The sequence below is a fragment of the Ambystoma mexicanum genome, chromosome 2p, assembly GCF_040938575.1.
Source record: "Ambystoma mexicanum isolate Mex_15411 chromosome 2p, UKY_AmexF1_1, whole genome shotgun sequence".
NCBI classification, from domain to species: Eukaryota; Metazoa; Chordata; class Amphibia; order Caudata; family Ambystomatidae; genus Ambystoma; species Ambystoma mexicanum.
This window is the reverse complement of record NC_090923.1, coordinates 1,370,968,948-1,370,990,149: the sequence shown is the minus strand read 5'-3', so window position 1 is coordinate 1,370,990,149 and position 21,202 is coordinate 1,370,968,948. Positions and strand designations below refer to the sequence as shown.

The window sequence follows — 21,202 nt, the reverse complement described above, 5'->3', positions numbered from 1 at the left end:
AGCTCTGAATCAGGCCCGAAGTCTTTTTGGATGCCGTTGTAGGTGGACATGAAATGTAATTAATTATTAAAATTATATTGGTTTGGAAAGAGATTTGTAAGTGTACGCATATTTCATTTATAATAAACAAATGTAATGTACTGTTTGTTATTCCTAATTTGTATTATTTGTTTGCATGCATATTTTTACGTGAAAGGTTTATTAATAACCAATAACATAACATGTACGTATATATGACATTGATATAAAGGTCTCGCAATACTCTACTTTTCTACAAAAATGTTCTGTTTGTCTACCGTTACTAGAGAAATCCCTTAGTGGATAGGTATGATAACTTGCGAACGCAGGTGATCGAGGAATATTTTTCCCAGAAAGCAAACCAATGTGACAGTCCCCTTCAAACATTCAAAACTACATATCCCGTCATGCAAGGCAAAATCGATCATTCAGAAGTCGGACGGAATCATAGGTAATGTAGTCCTCAGTGAAGAAGCTGCCCGTGCGCTCTGTACGCTGGAACCTGCTTTTAGGACTACATTTCTCGCCATCCCTTGCTTTAGCTTGCTCCACGGAGACATTTGTGGCCCAGTCTCCAAGATGGCGGCTTGGGGAAGAAGACGGCTGGGAACGGGCGGCAGGGAAAGGTGAGTTTTAATGTACTTTGGTTGGAGAAAGCGCTCTGATCTGTGGGGTGCAGAGAGACGACGTTCGCGCGGGTGTCAAAGAAGCACGAGAGAGACACACTTCTATACCCAAGGGTCCATTGGGTCCCCGGTCACCCCTGTGTAAGGGCCTGCGGTTGGGGCGTTGGGCCCTGTAAGCCCGTGGCGGGAGAAGCAATGCTCGGACGTTGCTTTAGTATAATTAAATAAGAGCGAGGGCCAATACGAGCACCTAGTGCTCGCCTTAACCCCCTGACATTAAACTCCACCCCTTCTGCCACCTCCCCTTTAGTGTTTCCCACCTCCAATCAGGTGCCACTCCTCCAGACCCCTCAGCTGCTGCCCCGTCTCTGTAAGCAGAACTCTCCCTTAAACAAACACAATTCCCTATTTGACAACTCTCTCAATTAATGTAAATATTGGATAACCCTTTTATTAACTCAAACTCATGAATTTTGTCATCCTCCTTGGACTAATTTTTCCCTCCGGCATCTATAGATTTCAGTGGCGTTGCACATACACATCGTTTCTAAAAAGGCGGGGCCATGGCCCCTATGAAACTTCTGACATCACGCTGCTTGGGTATACCACCAGGTTCAGTTCCTGCCCCCCTTTTATCGTTTCAATAGTTTCTTCCTCCACCCTACCTGTTTACACCCTGACGAGCCTCTAGTTCAGCTCCAGTTCGGTGCTCCACCAAATTCTGTTGGATGACCATTCTTTGCCTGGCACAGCACCTTTTTTGTTTCCCGTCCCATCTTTAGAGGCAATCGTTTGGTCCATCAACACCACTACTTGGTCGTCCCGGAGGCATGGTTTGATTAAACTCTCGAAAAACAAGTGGTGATGGCTGGAAGGTTTAGAATTAATGTTAACCTCTGTCAACCCTCCAGACCATCGAATATGAAGGGGGAGAGACCATATGTAAATCAAGCTTGGTAACGCCCCCAAAAGGGGCGGTCCAGTCGAACTGCTTGGTCACATTCCTTCTGCACGCATCCCCAGACATGTTTCAATCTTGTTGGGCATTATGTTATGTTAGCGGTACTTGTATAGCGCACCGTCGCGAACGGAATTGGTCCCCAGGTGCTCTGGCGGATCTGTAATTAGGAAGGGTGGGTAGCGTTAGTCGGGAAGAGGGGAGGAGGTGAGTAGGAGAGGTGGTGTGCTGTTGGCAGCTTCAGCTCGGTATACACCGAGTGCTGAGCTTTGGTGCTGGTATCGGATCGGGCGAAGGCCTTGAGTGCTGTGGGTGAAGTTTGTGTTGTTGATGTGGTGTGGTAAAGTGCATATGGATTGCTGGGAGAGAGATGGTTGTGTGGTTTTGTGTGGTTTTAAGTATGCAGAAGAATCAGGGTTGGGTTAGTGGGGTCTGTATCCTGATTCAGGTACTTATGGTTCCGTTACAGTTGTATACCTGTGGGTTGGGATGTTGCTGGTTCCTCGTGGGCCGACTCGCTTTGGTGATTTGGCGCTGATCCAACTCTATCCTTTTGAGTATAGTTTGGATTGGTAGGTGCGTATGAACCTATCTTCATTATCAGTAGCATGTGTGGTGTTGCTTGTGTTCCCTTGCAAAGGGGACCTGACCTAGCAGTTCGGGCTGGGCTGCTTCCATTGCTGGCAGCACCTGACTGATTTGCATATGGCTGGACCCCTTTTGCAATGGCGCATGCAGACAGGTTAAAAAACAATGGTGTGGAAGGTTGCCCAGAGCAGTGCCAGTACTTCAGATTTATGCAAAACCTTCTGCCCATCACTTTTTTTGCTTATGGATTAACCTCTACCCACCAATTAGTTCTCTCCTCTCGCACAATATTTTTTACATTGTATTCAGTGCTTTAAACAACCTCTGACGACTCATCCCCCTTTGCTGATTTCCCACATCTACACAACATTGCGCTCAAATATAATAATTCCAGCTTTACATGGCTTGTCTGTGTGTCTCCTCTGGTTGCTCCTTTTTGGCAAAGTCAACTGTGTCAAAATATTCATATGAAGTCTGATCTTTTGGACTGCTGTAAAGATGCAATGTAATGTTGCTCTTTTTTCCCCCTTTTGTTCGTGCGCCCTACATTGCTGTTTACGTTGTAGTTCACATGTATCCAATGAGCTGTTTTTGGGGTACATTATACCCTTTTTTTTTTTTTTTTCTTTTTTTTTCGCCCCTATTTCCCTGGTTAGCGCCAGTTTCGTCATCATCCCCATCTTTCCACTACTGTTAAGTCTTTTTTGGGCATTCTTATTATTGGACTTTTTATGCTGCACCAGCTCACATTATGGTAAATATTTTTAGAGCCTTGAGGTGGCATCTTGGCACTAATAGCAAATCGGGAGTCGCAACCAATTAATCTGACACCAACATTCAAATAGCTTGACTCTACTATCTAGGAATGTTTTTAACTTTGTCTGAAAGTGAGGTTATCAATCATTGACTAAATGTTGGGGGCTGGAGGCAACTGAGTAGCCACTTTCTTGGAAAAAGATTTGCCTCACCAGTGGGTGAGTTTGATTTTATTAATGACTGGGAAGTTCAGGGATTCGTATTTTAATAAGGTATACAAGGTTCATGTTGCGAGCTTCTGAAGTATAAAAAGTCACTTACTCCGGGATAAATAAAACTACAAGTCCCAGCATGCAACGTGGGGCACCAGGACTTCACTCATGTCAAGCATGACATGGGGCTTCTTGGCAGCTATGCTTTGGCTAGGTGGCGAGTGCACATTTGGAGGCCTGTCTTAGTGATCTAGTATAAACGTTCTGAGTGAATTCATTCCCAAGAAAAGGTTGGCCCAGTTGTGTATAGCCGGATGTACAATCGCCATAACGGGAGGCCAATGAATGGCTAGGCAGGCAGAGATAGTGATATCTCAGTCTAGGTAGTGTGTGGGCAGTCGCACTGTAGTTTGATTCAAGTTGTTTGTGGGAGCCTTCACAGTACTTTAAACGTCTGGCTAGGATTTGGGTCACAAGGTGGGCCCTGTTAGGAAACTTGAATTAATCTAGCAGTCAGCAAAGAATTTACAAGTAGCAAAAACAGGATCTAGGTAATTCACAGTGCACTGATTTGATATGTATAATCAATCCGTACTCCCAGGTTTTGTGCTAGTGTAATGGTTTACAAGTGGGGAATAGGAAGGGGTGATGCAGGAGGGAGGGACGATCTGCTAGTTTCCAGGGAAACGGGGCTAAAGGTAATTTGAGAGAGGTCCTTTTTTCTAACTCGCTGTATGTTGGTTGCTAGGAGACGACCCAGCTGGCTGAAGAAGATGCCGTCCGTTACGAGTGGGCATATTAAGGAAGAAAAACACATTAGTTGAGTTCGTTTAAAGCGCCGTTGCGCTGGTTAAAGTTTTTGTTCGTCGTGTGAAGCTGGAGAGCTGCATCGAAAGGCAGTAGGAAGGGATGTAGCCATAGGAGTGTTGAAGCCCGCGTCGAGCAACTGGTCGAGGAGACAGTTGGGGGTTCGAAGAGAGAAAGAAGTCGAAGCGGAGAGAGTCGAGGAGTCTGTGGACGAGTCTCCAACATTGGGACTCTCGCCGATGAACTGACCCTCAAGGAGGAAAGAGGAGGAGGCATGCAAGAAGGTTGGAGGAGCGGCGGAACGGGAGATCTGTGAGCAGCAAGTCGGAGGTCGAGCCCCAACGGCTGGTCGTGAGCGGCCGTAAGACGAACCTAAAGGAAAGCTGCCCGTCTCAGAGAGGAGCGAAGAGCCGAGCTGCTGCCGTCCGGATGCACAAATAAACAGGTGAAAGTCCCAACAACACTGAACGTGCTGATCTTTGTGAAAGAAAGGGGGAGAGAGGAGAGTCCGTGGAGGAAAGAAGTTGTTAAAGTGAGGAAAAGCCGCTTGGAGAATGAAGGCTTGTTTGCTAGTAGAAATGGGCGTAAACTGATGAACGAACCCTGCATGGTCTAAGACAAGTAAAAAAACTGAAAACAAGCAGCGTATGTGTTACGGAGCAAGGAACCCCTATTGAACCAAAAGAAAATAAACAAGGTTTTTCCGGGAAGAGGATCAGTTAAGTTAGAAGCACGGAGTTGTTGCTTGGCACCGCAATATTAGAACTATTCTAAGACTATTGACATTGTGAACGTCACCCCTGTAGCACAGATCCTAGTCAGTTGGTCCGTCCCGAAGAAGAAACGGCAGCTACCGATATCCTTTTTCTGGTTACCTCATGAAGGTGTTCGTTGAGGTATTTTAACAAGAAATTAAAGTTGTGTTTTACATCGTACCTTGTGTGTGCTCATTTAATCCCACATAGTGACAGCTAGGCAACGGGTTGGGCATTTACCCAAGAACCCCTTGCCAAGAGTTCTTTAACCAGTGGGATGATGGATCTATTCTATTCCTGCTGTTTGAGCGTTTGCCTTTTCAGCATTTACTGAAGATTGAGTTCCCCACAGGTACCCCAGGATTACACATAGAACTGTCTTTTGGACTGGAAAGGTAATAGCCATGATCGCCTTGTCAACTGAGGGGCAATCCAGTTCGTCTTGGAGGGCCATGGGGTGTGCAGGGGTCGACATTAAGATTAGATGAGCAGGAGCTAAAAGCAGCTCCTGGGTATCTGACATTAACCAGTGACCAGGAGCCATAACCGGGGAACCAGGAGCTAGCACATAGGGTTCAAAAAATCGAACTTCAACATAAGATCACAACTTAACATTTTGCTTCTTTGTTAAGACCCCTTATGCTTGAAGTGTCACATAGATGTGTCCTACACCGTATTTATAGATGGTCCCAAATGCACAGAGTTAAATTCACATAGGTGTGTTTGTTTTGCATCAGTTGGCATGGGGAGCCAAATGTAGCTGTTGGTACCAAGCTAACCCGTCTCTTCTAGGCTACAAGCAGGAGCTAAATGGCTCCCAGCTGTCCTCAATTTCGAACCGGTGATGTGATTGCTTGAGGGGTTCACTCCCCTCCTGGTCACTTCGATTTACATAGCCTTGCAACGTCTCCTTTCTTGCTGCAAGCATCTTGTTGGCTGCTGGACAGGGATTACTTATTGATCTGCAGAATCACATCGGAAGCATTCTCACTTAATTGTCGCTCCCTTTCATGTGTTTGAACATGCACATACTCTTCCACCTCATCCCCCTTCCTATTTAAGGTGAATGTGAGCATGAGGGGCTCATTTGCCACTTTTCTTTACTTCTTCAGCCTATGGCTTTATTGTCCTATACCATGAGCTGGGATCTCATCATTTCATCCAGGAATGGACCAAATTCGCAAGTCATTGTTGAGACTCGTAGGACAGTGTTAAGATGGATTTCTAAACTTTGACCTGGTGGACAGAAGTTTAGGAGGCCACCCTAGTTTAGTGGAACAGGGAACCTTCTGGACGAACCAGACCAATCTAGGGAAGCTTGGCAGGCGGTCAAGACTAAGTCTCAGGAGGGGTGAGAGTGATCGGAAGTCCACAATGAGAACACAGTAAAACTCCACAGATTACCCTTAGATATATTATCAAAATACATTTATTATAGGCCTTTATAACAAAAACACAATTAAACTACAGTTGTCAAGAAAACAATTACAACACACGCTTATACACTATGTAACATATATACAATAATGCGATTAGCCTAAGGCTGCTGATGGGGGAGAAAATAACCACAACCTGCAACAGAAAGGGGTTAGATCAACACGTATAACAGATTAGGCACTCCTTTATCAACACTCCCTAATTTATGTAGTCCAGCCCTGCGAAGTGAGGAGCCAAGCGCTCAAAGTACAGTTGTGTGTTAACAACGTGCGGTCATGCGTAAATAAAAAAGCAGGTTTTCTTCAGGGAGCTGTAGCTACTCAGGAAGGGGCTTGAGGCGATGAAGACTAAGTTACTTTTCGCCGAGAAGGGTCTAACTTTGAAGATAGTAACTTTCGGAGTTTGGGAATAGCTGGGGAGCGCAGGTTATCCCAGCCAAGTGAGGCTCTTTTAAGGGATTCACGTGCGTAAATACGATGGCTGTGCCAGGGGGCCACTGGTAAGTGATGCAAGTACTCAACGACCCTTGACACAGTCTGGACCAAACTTCAGCAGTCTAGCCCACTTCGCTCGACTGTGTTAACCTTGCAGTTTCAGGACGCTACGGCTCCCAGCGGCTGCGGGACGGTAGTCTACTCAGCTCTCGAAGGCAGGATAAGGATGGTTCCAGTGCAGCACGTCTCAGGACACGGTAGGCATGAACTGCAGGCACTTTCAGCGATGGTCACCACAGCGGGGCAAGGCAAGTACCGCAAATGCTCGCTGCGAGGCGCACTCTCGGAAATCGTGACCCAGAGGAGCTAGGACAACGAGTTTTGGCAGGAGAGCCAGGGACCACAAGCTAGTGATTCCCAGAGTCTTAACTCGGGAGGGCGGAGTTCCTGTGCGATACCCTGGGTTCAAGCTGGTCAGTTCACTGGATGGCCCAGGAACACATCCGAAGAGGCTCTTTGCGAGGGTAAGTAGGAGATGCCGAGAGTAGCTGTTCCCACTACTCCAAAGTGGCAAAGCGCCCTTGCAGACCTTCTTGGTTCGATGAAGAAACTGGTCTGATGGGGACAACAGCTGGATCATGGTGCCAAACCTTCCAAGCATGTTACCGGCGGTTCCTCACGTCTGCTATATTGCTAAGAATACTTTGCTCCTTATGAGGGTCGGTGTGAACCTCAGTAGATCGACCTGGAATGGATGCAGAGCCCCTTCTCTTATCCAAGATTCGGTTTGCGCCCAAATCTCAGATAGCCAATGTAAGATCTGCTCTCTTGCATCCTCGCCAGACGTGGGCCAATCGTGGCCCACAGTGGTTCAGTCATTCAGGCCTACCAGACATACTGGCACCAGTAGGGTGGATTAGGACCAGATAGTCCCAACCCTCTTCCTGGGCACTATCACATGTGACATGCATGAGCCCGCAATGCGGTTTTCATGGGAGGCCGTATGCCCAAATAAGGAATACCCGGGTGTCTCAACCTGGGGGAAGGCAAAGGGACAAAATGGCCAAATGCCAGAACAAAATACTTTGTGGTACGCCATTTTCGGCACTGCCCACAGTCTTGAACCAAACGTGGTAAAGGCAGGATGGTCCATAAAAACGAGGTAAAAATACATCACTTTAAAAGTAAACTGCTGTCACCAGTTTGTCCTAGGCACACTTGTACAAACACCAATAAATCCTTAGAGGGTGGCTATGGCCATAAAACAAAAGGACACCTATGCACGGTACTGTAAGGTACTTGGCACATAGATACAAAGTTACCAAGAAATGGCAATATAGTCGAAGACTAAGGTAAACATAGTTTCCCAGTACTGACAGCCTGAAGGACATGTCGGTTTCACCATAACAAATGAGCGAAAGCTCATAAGAGTGCAGCTGAAGGCTACTCCACTGGAAAAAGTCAGGTTAGGTAGGCCAAACAAAAGCAAAAAGTTTGGGGGGTTCACAAATGGAGGGGAAATTGCACCTAAGGGAAATCTTTCCTACAGTAACATATTGCTCAATAAATTTGCTCTCTTGTTAACTGGGGTAGAATTCGTGCCTTTCCTGCACAATGTTCACCTCTGGTGCATGTTGCGCCTCCGTGTGAGCCATGGTGTCGTACCAATGGCCTCTCATCAGAATTTGTTAGGAAAGAGAGCAAGGTGTGGAACTTTACTGGCCCTCACTACCCAAGCTATGAAGCAATATAGAATGTTTCATCATGTCAATATAAGTCCATGCGCTGTCCTGCACGCAGCTTCTTGGTGGATGTATACGTGCTGGTGGGGACCGTGCAGGGTGGCAGGACGTGGTGGGCCTCGCACTGAGATACAGCCGACTCCTTGGGCGCTGGCAGCTTGTCTTTTATGCACGGAGGACCAGCTCTGCGAATGCGCAGTTTGGAACTTATCTCTGCTGCTGTGGCTACCTGTGCTGGACCGCCCAGCCACAATCCCTTGCCGTCAGTGTATTTAAGACGCCAGCACTGCTAAATCAGGCCGTCTTAATGATCCTAGGGAAGTCCATGTGTTCCCTGGCTTCCTTTTGCCTGAATCCAGAGCCTTGCCTGAATTCTTCCTCACTGCTACTTTGTTGACCCTCCTTGTCCTAACTCTTGTTTGCCCTGCCCTGCCTTGTCACCACTCGGTTTGCCACCTACCTGCCACTCCCCGAAAAAGGATAAGCTTGTGGCTGTAATCTACTCCAGTACCTGGAAGGACATCTTTTGGCTTCCCTGTCAGTGTCTGCACTGTCTCTACACCGCGAAAATCAGGGAAACCTCCAGCATGGTGTAGGGAGATGACTCCCCCATGATTCTTGCGTACCCGTACAAGGACACAAGGAGAATTTGCTTCCTGCATGCACATTGCTACAGTCTTTTTCCAGCAGGATCCGGCATTGTGAAAGATCAACCTGGATCCGCCTTGTCTACTAAAGGGTATAAAGCGGATGTGACCATCTATGAAATACATCCTTCCCTGGAAAAACAAAACAGAAGAGGTGATTTCCCTGGATGCTGGAGAAATTTCAGATGGTGCTTCATCTGATGCGTGGTTCATGTGTTGGATGGGGATAGTTGCAGGTACTGTGAGGGGTCAGAAATGTGAGACTGACACAAAGGTATAGTTTTCTCAAAAGTTGCTATTTTTATTAAATTGAAAGGGGTGAGACCTAACACCTATCTTTCCCTAACCTAATAAGCATGGCCCTGCCTGGCAAACAAAAGAAAAATGACCTCCTGTCCAAAACGTATCTGACCCTCTCACTAGCACACACAACAAAATTATTAAAGGAATTTTTGGCTGTTTTTGGTTTGACAAAACAAAATCCCAATTCAAACTTAAAGGCTTCAGAAAGCACTCCTTGTGACCAGGGTTGCCCTCCCTTCCACTGGATCAATTCAGGAATACTATGCACAAAGTTCAGATGCATAAAGTTCAGATTCAATAAAGTTCTGTGCAATAACAAAGTTCCATTCAACGTAGCACAAAAAGTCTCTTCCACTAACTGCTTCCTTCCACTTGGCAAAGGAAAATGTTTCTTGGTCACAAATCAAAACTGATATTTCCCACAGTCTCCTGCTTGGCAAAGTAATTTTTCTTCAAAGGAAACACTTATGTCAGGATAGCATAGTTAATTATTCTTGGTAATGCAACAGTTAATTACCACGTTCTTTCCAACACACCTTTTCACCACAACCCCAGTACTTCAAATCATCATCTTCTTTCCTGGCAACTCCTGCCAGGATGAAAACACCTACAACCACAATTGGGTTCAGTGATAATGCTTGTTCTAAGATTCTGCACACCACTAACCATAGCCGATTAGACATCTGTCACATATCATGTGCAACTTAGTTCTTGACCCAGATGGCCTTCCCACGACCTCTGTTCAGAATTGTCACAACTCCCTTCCTTATTATCGGATATCCAATCCAGCTTACGTTTTTGTGCATTGCTTGTGTGTAATTTCCTTCCTCATGATAACCAGTAATTTTTAAAGCCTGCTGTAACCTACGCCGTGATACCTACGGGTTTGGGCGTATAACAAATTAAATAAAATAAATAAATGGGTGAGGAGGCTTGAACAATAACTGCTTCTCTTTAAAGTCTCTTGACTCTTGGCAATATGGGGTTACAGCTTTCCCCATATTGGTGTTCCATAAAGGGGAAGTTATGCCCTTGTTGTCTCTGTATTATTCTTCTACAGCATTCTGGCTGTTGGCAATGCAGGTTACAGGTTTCTCCTCATTGGTGTCTCATACAGGAGGGTTGCTCCTGCAGTATTTGTATTCCTCTTATGCAACCTCTTGGCTGCTGGCAATGCTGGTTGCAATTATCCCCCAATTGGTATGTATCCCTTATCAAGAGAGTTGAACCCTAGTTGCCCTTGTTTCACTCTTCTGCAGCCTCTTGGCTCTGCAATGCAGGTTACAATTATTCCCCAATTGGTATCACTTATAAGTGAAGTTGCGTCCTGGCAGCCCTATTTTTTTAATTGGGTCGGTATTCGACGAATTCGTTCGTTTAATGAAGTATCTTTAAGAGCCCCGGTGTCACCTGGTGTCTCAGGCCAAATCACTGGTTTCCCTTTGCGTCTCCGTTTGACTCACGGGTAGTGCAGCAGACCTCTTCGGGTCTGTCTGCACTGCTGCCAGCTCTGCTAGGACTGTTGCGGCAAGCGTAGTCCTTCAGGGGATCTCTGACAGCCGCGTGAGACCACTGGAGCAGTTCACAGCACGCTGGGAGCTTCTCTCCCACATGGTGTATCTTTCCCCTTCGCTGCTTCCATCTGCGCCTTCTCTGCATGGCGACACGTCTTCTAGCGCATTGGCCTCAGCTGGTGCTTCCTCTGCCTCTACAGCCTCTCCCGCATGCTGTCCTACTGCCGCCTCTGCTATTCCATCAGCGTCTCTTACTCTCCTCACCTGAACCTCATTCCTGCATTTAAATCTCTCGCTCAGTTGCTTCTTAGTAGAATAACTAGACCGCTCATTAAGCTTCATGGTACCTTTTGATATCTTCATTAACTCTCGTCGCTCTTCCTTGTCCCAGTACCACAAGCATGGGTTCTAAAGTTCATAATGTTTTTGGTCTTTTTATATTTGCAGTTTGTGAACTGAGTGGTCAAGTTTATGGCACGTCGAGGTTGTGATTTACACTTCTGTTCAGGACCTCTATATAAGGCAGAATCGTAACAATTTGAGTTTCACATTTACTTCCCGAACCTCTAATGTACCCCCTTTATGTTGTTCAGTCGATTTTTCATAGCTGGTACTTTGGGTAGCTCTAGGAGAGGGAAATGCACATTGACTGCATGCCATTAGATATCTGGGTATTATGAAAGTCTCATCCTCAAAAGGATGAATACCACGTCCCTCCAAGAGAAGTCGCCACTTTCCCTTGACAGTCGCCACCTCCCATGTGATCCTCCCTCATGTTACCACCCCCTGGGTTAGGATCAGGTGGCGGCTGCCTTCCCCTCGCCACATGGGAGGAGACTTTAGGCTGACATTTAGTGATGACTCCACAGGGTTCATAACACTACCCAGTGTCTAATGTTCACACTGGAGTGTTCTTAAACACTGGCAAACTGTCTCTTGTGGGCAGACGTGCCTGCAGATAGCAGGGCATTAAACATCGTTGTACAATTTTTCACACTTTGCGATTAAACGGTGCCTTAAGAATTAAACATGTTTTGCCAGTCCTTTCGTTCAAGTTGCCCCTGTGCCCATATCTCACTCGGCTTGTGTACAGTTCCTTGTAGGAAGCAGCCGTTGTGGCTCAGTGTGGCTAGTGTCTGGTTTCTAGGCAATGATTCTGGCACGTCCTGTTACAAAGGTGTGTGAACGATGACAGCAGCGCTAGCTATTCAGATGCTGATGCAAACGTAATGTTTACAGTGTTCCCTCATCCCGGCTTCTCTGCATGGTTGGGAAGCACCCATGCCCTTATCACCAGCCCCTTCATTACAATGTAGAGGAAAGCATGTGGCAGGGCTCAAACATTCAATTTGCAAGCTACTAGTTGGGCATAGTCGCTCGCTCCCTCAGTTCTCTATATATACAGTACACCTTTTCTTACTCGCCATTTTTCTAGCCAATGGTCAGTGTGCACTTTGCGACCCACATATGGGGATTCCCCCCCAACAAACAGGAGAGCATGGTACGACCGGACGCAAAGACTATGTTGCAGATTAGCTATTGGATGCCGCAGGGCCTAGCTTGGTCCCACTGCACGATGCTGAAATGCCACATGGTCTGATTTGGTATCCATGACGCACCCCACACACACTTAGTGTGGGTGAGGCTGGAGGCACAAGAGATAGTAGATGGGTTTGATCTTGCTTGCTGACAGGCCAACAGGGTCCTAGAGCGAGTGAGGAACTAATTGCCAGGTTTGTGATGACCCCTAAAAATCACTGCAGATTGCAATGTTAGTAAGACGTACAAGAGTGGGTTATTGGTGCACACCAATATTAAGACAAACGATTTCTTAATGTAAAGAATTAATCGTCTTTTAAAAAAAAAAAAAAAATTAAGACATGTTTTTATTGTTTTCTTATACAGACACAAACTTCAACACAAATGTTCTCCCAACTTCCAACCCCCCGGAAGAGTTCAGGTCTTCATCGGTTTTCCCTTCAGAAGCGTTCACAAGCTGAATATGTCGGATATTTTGATGTTGTGTGGGCACCATTGCTCCATGTAGTCCGATTTCAAATATTCCAGCACTAGACCCCACTCTTTCATGAAGGAGTTGTTTGGATCCTGAAGATTGTGCATAATCTTTTTCATAGTCATTTGGTACCACACTTTTTTCAGCCAGGTAAATACCAGAGGCGGATCTGGTTTCTTCCAACTTTGAGCAATCGTTGCCCATGCCGCGATGACCAGTCCCATGAAGCTCCTCCATTGTGCCTTGTGGAGTTTCTTGACCTGTGGGTCGTTAAATCCGCACAACCATACCCTCTCCCCCGTTTGGTTTGCCTCTGGGAATATTTTTGTCATTTCCGTCTGCACGTCTTTCCAGAAGCCCTTCACTCTCTGACAGTCCCACCAGATATGCCTCCACGTTCCTGTGACCGGGCACCCCCTCCAGCAGCGATCCGACATTTCCGGTTACATTGATTTGAGTCTCTCTGGGGTGTAGTGCCATTGTGTGATTATTTTTAGCCACATTTCTCTGGTTTGGCTGCCCTGGTGAGTTTAGGAATGCCAGCCCACAGTTCCTCCCATTGCCGTCTGGTTATTTCTTCCCCCAACGTGGCCTCCCATCTCTTCATTTATGTCCATTTGATTTCTTTTTCTTGTATGCAAATGAAGTTATATAGTGTTGGCACCAGTTTCTTGTCCCCTGGGTTGGTTATTATGTAGTTTTCAAATGATGTAAGGTCCCTTGTCGCCGCCTGGAAGACCTCTGGTGTACTTAGCCAATGTTTTATTTGTTCGTATTTATATCTATCCGCCTCTGCTAGATTCCACATCCTTTTACATTCCGCGAAAGTTCGTATTTCTTTGTCCTGGATCATTTCACCAATTTTCCTGCATCCTGCTGCTTCCCATTTTACAAAGCCACCGGCTTCCCGTCCTGGTGGGAACTGTGGGTTCCGGAAGATAGGTGTGAAGGGGGCCAGTGGGGTGGTCATGATTACTTTTCTGGTTTGGTCGTCCCAGGCGTTGAGGGTGGTTCTCATGACCTTCTCATGGTCCTAGCGACCGCCCTGTCTATTGTTACCCAGGTCGTCAGTTGGTCCTCCCATAACCATTCCTTCAGGACCCAGAGTAGGGCTGCCTGATAGTATTTCCTAAAGTGTGGGAGGGACATTCCGCCAGCCTTTATTGGCGCTGTGATTGTGGCACTGGCGCCCCTCAGAGGTTTCCTGTTCCATACGAAATGCGATATAGCTTTGGAGAGTGCTTTGAAGAAGGAGTTAGGGACGGTTACTGGGAGGGCATGAAAATAGTATAGTACCCTGGGGAGTATGTTCATTTTTACTGATTGAATTCTACCCCACCATGAGATAATTAATCATCTTTTAAGCCATATTTTCGAGGTGCAGGGGAGGAACTGATGCCCTGGCACAGAGCAATCATAAATGTAGAAACCAAGAAAAGCGGGTCCGAAGATAGAACCCTCCCGTCCCCTGCAAACTATCCAATACTTTGAATTACAGTTCATCATTTAATTAGGAATTAGATAGGTAAATACGTTCTCTAAACAATTACAAAGAAAACATTAACTTTTTTTGTAAAAAAAAATATATACAATTTTAATGATATCAGATGTGTAGGAAAAGCTGTCCACAAGTCCAATCACAACGGCTGACGCGTTAGTAAGACCACGTTTGTTAGCCTGTTCAGCAAGGTGCATCCTCTCTCCTTAGGCTACCCGACCTAGAACCCACAGGAGCTCACATTCTCTAAGTAAAATACCTCTGTCATAGTGATGGCATGAATCGGCTACACCAGACTTGATATGTAGACTTGTAGATTTAGGGCTGGAGTCCCACAGCCGATGTATGTTATGATTGTTGCTGACGGCTCATAGTGACCAACATTCTCAGTTGGAATTTCAAGGGGTGTAAGATCTTCAGCTGTATGATATGATAGGTTATTTATAACGTGTTTTAATACTCAGAGGTTTCAAAGCGCGGACTCGGGGATCAAACCTGTGTTGCTCCGTGTCGTCTTGCTTCCAAGGAGAGCATGTTGCCGCTGAGCTATCCTCCCGAGCTGTATAGGTCATTACTGTGGTTAAGACTAAATATTTGGCAGAGTCTTCAGACTTGGGGCCTGTCCTAGATGGGCACAGACAGGCTTATGTCTGGTGCGTCCTATGTGAAGTCTCCAAAAGGACAACCTGTGTGACTTGGGTGTCCAGACAAGTGCTTACTTTTGGGTAGCTCGTCCCTGAGTTGGCAAACGGTTGCATCAGTAAACAGAAATGTTACAACATTCAGGCACCCTTCCCACGCCTAGCTCTCTTAGAAGATAATTAGTTCAGTTTTGGCCCACTGGCGGGCATGAGGAGCTTTGCTAGTAAACTAGAGCGGGCTGCCTTTCATCTGTCTGCTCCTGGAGGGTGGTAAGTGCTGGGCATTACTTTTGAACGTTTGTAAATGTGCGTGTGTTAGGGCTTTGCACACTATTATAAGAACATACATGGGGAAGAAGACTTCTGTCCACCATGGACATAAGCCTTTACTATGTCTTCTTAATCTAATGTGCATAGGCTAACTTGATCAAATATGCACGTTTAAATAATAATGGAACATATCAAACATTATTCAAAATGGCTAAATATTATTTGAGTTAATTCACCCTTTAGTGAACAAGACATTGGCTGAATAAAGTGTCAAGACAATTACTTGAGAAAAATAAAGTGGGAAACCGGGTGTAAGCATTGACTTTGAGGTACTTTTAGCATCTATGTAAGGGACTGGGGAGTTGGGTAGTCCCCCTCCCCAAGATGCAAAGTGCCCCGGGAATGGATGGGAACATCATTTTAAGTAAGGGATTTTGAGAGACTGAACCATATCTGTTTTGAGTTGATCTGAGTTGTCTAGCTATTCCAACAGAGCATGGAAACAACATAAAAGGAAGACTGGAGTTTGACAGTGGCTGTCTAGATAAAAGTAGTACTACAGATCGGGAGTGATGGGCTTTTCTCTAGATTGCACTGTCATAAATTTGGCAGTGATTGCATAACCAATCGTATGCATTGTGCCGGTCCACAATGAATTTTTCTTGTTATTCTGGGTTATGTGCAGGCAGATAGGTACCCACCATAGTAATGCTAAGTGATATTTCTCATCAGGGTCCCGTGTGTTTGTGTGGGGGAGCGGTTTCTGAATACCCACTGTGCCCTGTCATCTCCACCCCCTTTTCAAACCAATCGCTTGCTCCATATTTGCTAGAGCAACTCTGCCTCTTGCTTACAGAAAAAGCGTGTGTGCTCGCTTCCTTTACATGGCTGAAAGTAGAATGAGTGCAGCAGGGTCAGAGGCATCCCCTGAGGTGGTGACTGCTCTGGTATTTGGAGACATGCATTGTCATAATGTGAGGAGTCCAGGTGAAAACACCTTACTTCGACAATATTCTCCAACCACCGCTAGATGTCCCGCGTGGAATGACTAGCCCTAGCAAGAGCTGGTGCGCTGCTATCTAGGGTTGTGGGATAGACAAGAGGCTGGCTCTAAGTAAATGCAGACTAGTGTTTTAAAGAGGTGCACTACAAGTGCTGGTAATGAATACCGCACTGCACTAAAATACCGGTAACGCCTGTATGCGTGTTATAAATTGACATTACATATATCATATCAAGTAGCACAGGAGGGAGTCCAACCCAATTTAGTTTCCCCTACTTATCTGCTTGCGTGTAAAGACCAACTTCACCAGGATGTCTGATTAGTAATTAGACATTCTGTTTATCTATGGTCGACCGGTTTCAGTGGGTTAATCCCTTCTCACTCACTTTCTTCAGGATGCAAAACCACATTTAGAATTTGTGTGCCACGAGTAACAACAAAGGTTCACAAGATCAACCTTCTACACTCTCTTCATGTACCTGGAGTAAAACGGGGAAAATGGGGGTAAGAGGGAGGGTATAACTACCCAGTGTCTCAACCCTTCTGTGGCAAACCTTTATAAAAAGTTGTTGTATCCACTCACCACTAAAATGGTGATGTCTCCTTAAGGGTTGGTTGTAAAGTCCCTCATTTACAGGTAACTGAGTTACCTGCAGGGAATAATTTAAACACTAAAGTTATGGAAAGTCCTGATTCTATTCAAAAAACGGAGGCAATGTATTATGTTCCTCTAAACTTTACTTCCTCAAGCAGCATAATAAATAAAACCATATATTACAATAACAAAGCAAAAAAACAACATATCCCAAGAGTCTTTGGTTGTCCATACAATGATTGGTGTGCATATGCACAGGACTTCCTTTAACCAATCTGAAATTCAATCAAGTCCTTAAACTGTGCAAACTTGATGACCCCTTCCTCTTGCTGGTCAATATTTTTTAACCTTTGCATTGACAAACCGTTTGACGCCAACTAATGCTTGTCTTCTATGCACTACCTCAAGAACATGGCGGCTTGTCATCTGCCTTGGTACCAACAAAATAAACCATGTTTAAATAACTGATCCATTCCGGGTGGGTAATCGTGTCAAATCATTCCATTATCCATAAAATCATCATCATCACCACATATATCAATCAATAAATACACGATTGTTAAGGTCTGATAATCCTTCGCCTCTGTGTCTTCAATAGAATTATGACTTTCTTTAATGTTCGTGTTGAAAATCTGAATTAAAAGTGAAGACCAGAGACTCTGGTAATCCTTGTTCAAAGCTTACCTACCACCAATATCGCAATCCGCTCAATCGGTTTGAAATAAAAAAATTTGAAAGTCGACTCATTTGACCAATCAGCTGCCTTCAGAATATCTTCCAGCTGTGCTCTATGTTGTATGCTTTAAAGGTCCTCACCCCCCCTCACTGAGTGCTGTGATGAATCAGTAATGGTTCCCACCCAAAACCTTGACCTGGGACCTTCCTCATATGGCTAGGGGAAGGCAGATGCTTTTTGATCCCGACCCTGGTGGTGGTGTTCTGTGGGAGGATCACATGGGGGAGAAAACGGGTCAGGAGGAGGGGGGAAACTCACCTAACTATCCCCGAAACCGTAGTCTTTTAATAGTTTATTGCAAAGTATTAAGAGTTAGCAAAATTAGCTTTATTGCCAGGGACTTCAAGTCCCGTAATTCCCTCAGTACTGGGTTGAGGAAGAGGGGTGCAGAGGAATACTACTGTGGGAGCTGTCTCTTAATTAGTGTAGATCTACACCTGAAGGGGACTGAGCGGCTTAAAAAGCCCCCTGAGGTGCAGACATCAGAAGGAGTAGAGCAGCGGAAGGAGTGTGGGCCGTGGTTGCAGCTGAGAGGGAAGCCTGAGACGAGAGAAGATGCCAGGACCACTGAAACGCCTGAAGCAGTGGCGGGTCCTGAGAGAGTCTTTGCCTCGAACTCTCCCTGTTGCAGAGGGCCTGCAGCGGGAAAAGGAAGAGACGCTTGCCCGTCAAACATTTAAGGCCTGAGGCCTCAATACCTTCAACTCTTTCTTCCTAAATATCTTCCTTCTCGAGCTCTTCTCTCATCCGCCTCCAACTCCCTCAGGGTCAGTCGCTTCTCCAAGCAACGAGTTTGTGGTAGATCTTTCTTCTGCTGGGGCCTCCCTCTGGAACTTGAAGAGAACCATCTCTGGTTCCGGAAGCACCGCAAGACCTTCCTCTTTGCTTCTGCTTTCTCTCCTCTGCTCCCCTGCTGATCTCCTGAAAATGAAACACCACTGGTTTACCTGGCTACCCTCCGATCTCGGGCCCTGCCCCCCTGGCACTCCTTGCACTTGGGGACTGTTTCTGTATCTCCACAGCCCCCTACCAGCACTTGACACCGGATGCCTGCCCTTACCCTTGCACTTGCCACCCGCTGGCCGCACTTCTTATTTATTGTCTTTATTATTATTTTTTAATTTTGTATTTAAACGGTTATCTGATCTTATCTAGTGCACTGTCCCTCCCTCTCTCCCCCCCCACACTTCTCCCTTCCCCCACCCTCCCCTGCACTCAATGTCACCTGGCCTAGTAAGATCGCTGTCTCGGTCTTCCCTCTGTTCCCCGTCCCATGCCTCGTTGCGCCTTGAAACACTTGTGTATAGGCTCGTTATGAAAGGATATATGGCAATCAGATTCACACAGTGAGAAGCAGCAGTAGTGAGGGAAGTGTGCCCTCTTTGGAGGAGATTCCAGGTGGCTGGGTTGTACTTGACCCTCTCCGGAGCAGAAGAAGCTCCATTCCTAAGTGGCGTGAGCGGGGGAGGACCAGAGGAGGCTGTCCATCCAACCACGAGGAGCCGCAAGTACCGAAGACCTGCAAAACGCAGAGCAGAGTATGATAGAGCGACTTACCCGGTGAGCACACAGCTGGCAAGTGACTCCGGAGCGCTCCAACGTTGTCCGCGTGGTCCTGGCAGGTTGCTTCACTCACGTGTGAGTGAAAGCAGCAGTAACTGTAATTTTAAATACCGAACTATATAAAACCAACAAAAGTAGTACCAGTTAAAACGGTGACTGTAAGGGCATGAGATTGTGGAAAATCCAAAAACCCTGTGGGGAAGCTGTGAAAAAAAAGCTTCTAAGCAATACCCAAGCCAAGAGTGTATTAACGACCCACAATAACAATATAACAAACCGTGCTCAAGGCAAGAGGGGGATACTGAGAGGTTTAATGTTTGGAAGACTTACTGCTTATACCTACATTGCCAAAGCCAAGATAGAGGGAAAGTGAGACTATCCTTTGGTCATTATTTGGTTGTTGGTGCAGAGGGGAAAGAAAGGTGAGAAACATGCTGCCCTTTTGGAGAAGGTTGCCGAGAGGCAGAGGATCAAGAGACTGGTCTTTTTCAGAACAGGGCACTAGTTCTTAAATATCCTCCCACTCTGAAGGAGCGTGAGCCATTAGGATTGTGATCCCGCAGTAACTCGGGGATCACCAGCTACCTAGGTCCCAGGGTACTTACCCTATATGTATGTGTATATATATCTACACACTAAGCTCACACTCTTCCTGGGTGGTCCAGGGTTTGAAATTGAGATCTGTTGAGCAGGAGCTAAAACCAGCTCCTGGGTGTCGGGCATCACACTGAAGGCAGGAGCTACCGCACGGGAACCAGGTCCTACCAGAAATGCTCCTTTTTAAATTGTTGTCCATTTTGCATGAACCATTGAGTTTAAATGTGTTATAATTCTTCTTTATTAACTTTCTCAAATACTCCGTTAATGTCAGATTTGTTTGGAAAGCACCAGTTGGCCCTAGGGGCCAAAAGTAGCTCCTGGTAGCTGTTTGTTTCAAGCTAACTAGGCTGTATTATGCTAGAAGCTTGAGCTAAATAGCTCCCAGCTCCCCTGAATTTCTCTGGTGGAAGGATATTTGAGAACCTGAGCCCTGTTTTGAAAAAGACCAGAGTTAGGTCGAAACACATATCCGCAAAAGCGCAAATCGTATAATAAAGGCACTCTTGTACACCTATTTTCAATGTCTCACGTATTTGCTAACAAGAAATATCTTAACTTGGAAGGACCAGCACCATACTCTGGTACTCGCCCAGCCTCATTCCAGGAGGAGTTGGAATTTACATTTACTGTCAATAACGTACTGAAGCAAAAGTACTAGGAACTGAATTGGAGCTTTGTGTCAAACTGGATTTCCTTGTTTCTTTTGAATTGTGGAGAAAAACCCTTATTCAGATTTGAGGAATGGAAAATCACCCTAGTTGTGAGAAGAGACATTGATCATATTGTGAATCCAATAATATGTTCTATATTAATGAATTGTCATATATTGCCTTATTGCTTTCACATCTGACTGGGCAAAGCTTAGGTTGGTCTGGGAAAGCATGATGCTGTCCTCAAACCTGTCTTTGTACTTTTCGTGACTGAAACCGTAGCCCCTGTTGGTGATACCCTCTCCCTGGTAATCTCCAATGCCCTCACATCCGAGACTCTCTTGCACGATATGAGGCATAAAAGGGTTGTCACTTAGACTGCAATGGCCTTTCTGGATAGTTCTGAATTGTCAGGCCAGTCGGTAAATGGTTTCAACACCTTATGGACATCCCATATTTGTCTGTACTTCGAAGTTGGAGGTTTTAGCAATCTTATGCCCCTCAGCAACCTGTGTATCAAAGGGTGCTCGCCTAATGCAATTCCCTTTACACGCGGGTGCCATGCTGAGATTGCTGATCTTGCTGTATTTATTGTCCTATAGGCTTTTCCTTGCGCTGCCATTTGAGCTAGAAGGTTCACTACATGCACCACATCCGTTCTAGTGTAATGCATGCTCCTCTCCAAACACCAGCTATGCAACTGTGCCCATGCAGATCTGTAAGCCTTTCTTGTCCCCGAGGTCCCATGACTTTTCGATGATATGTTCAGGCTCTCCTGAGTCCCAGCCTAGCCCAGGAACCCCAGAAATTGCCCACATGCTCATCTTGAGATTGC

At 45.9% G+C, this 21,202-nt stretch overlaps 1 protein-coding gene across 1 annotated transcript in view; it reads left to right on the top strand.

The window, feature by feature from the left end:
• Positions 1-508: 508 nt before the first annotated feature.
• Positions 509-21,202, top strand: part of TMEM11 (transmembrane protein 11) — a 47,568-nt gene continuing 26,874 nt past the window's right edge. Inside the window, exon 1 of the mRNA XM_069645764.1 lies at positions 509-644. Within this exon, the coding sequence (XP_069501865.1) occupies positions 598-644 (47 nt within the window). The 5' untranslated portion in view covers positions 509-597. The remainder of the gene's footprint in view (positions 645-21,202) is intronic.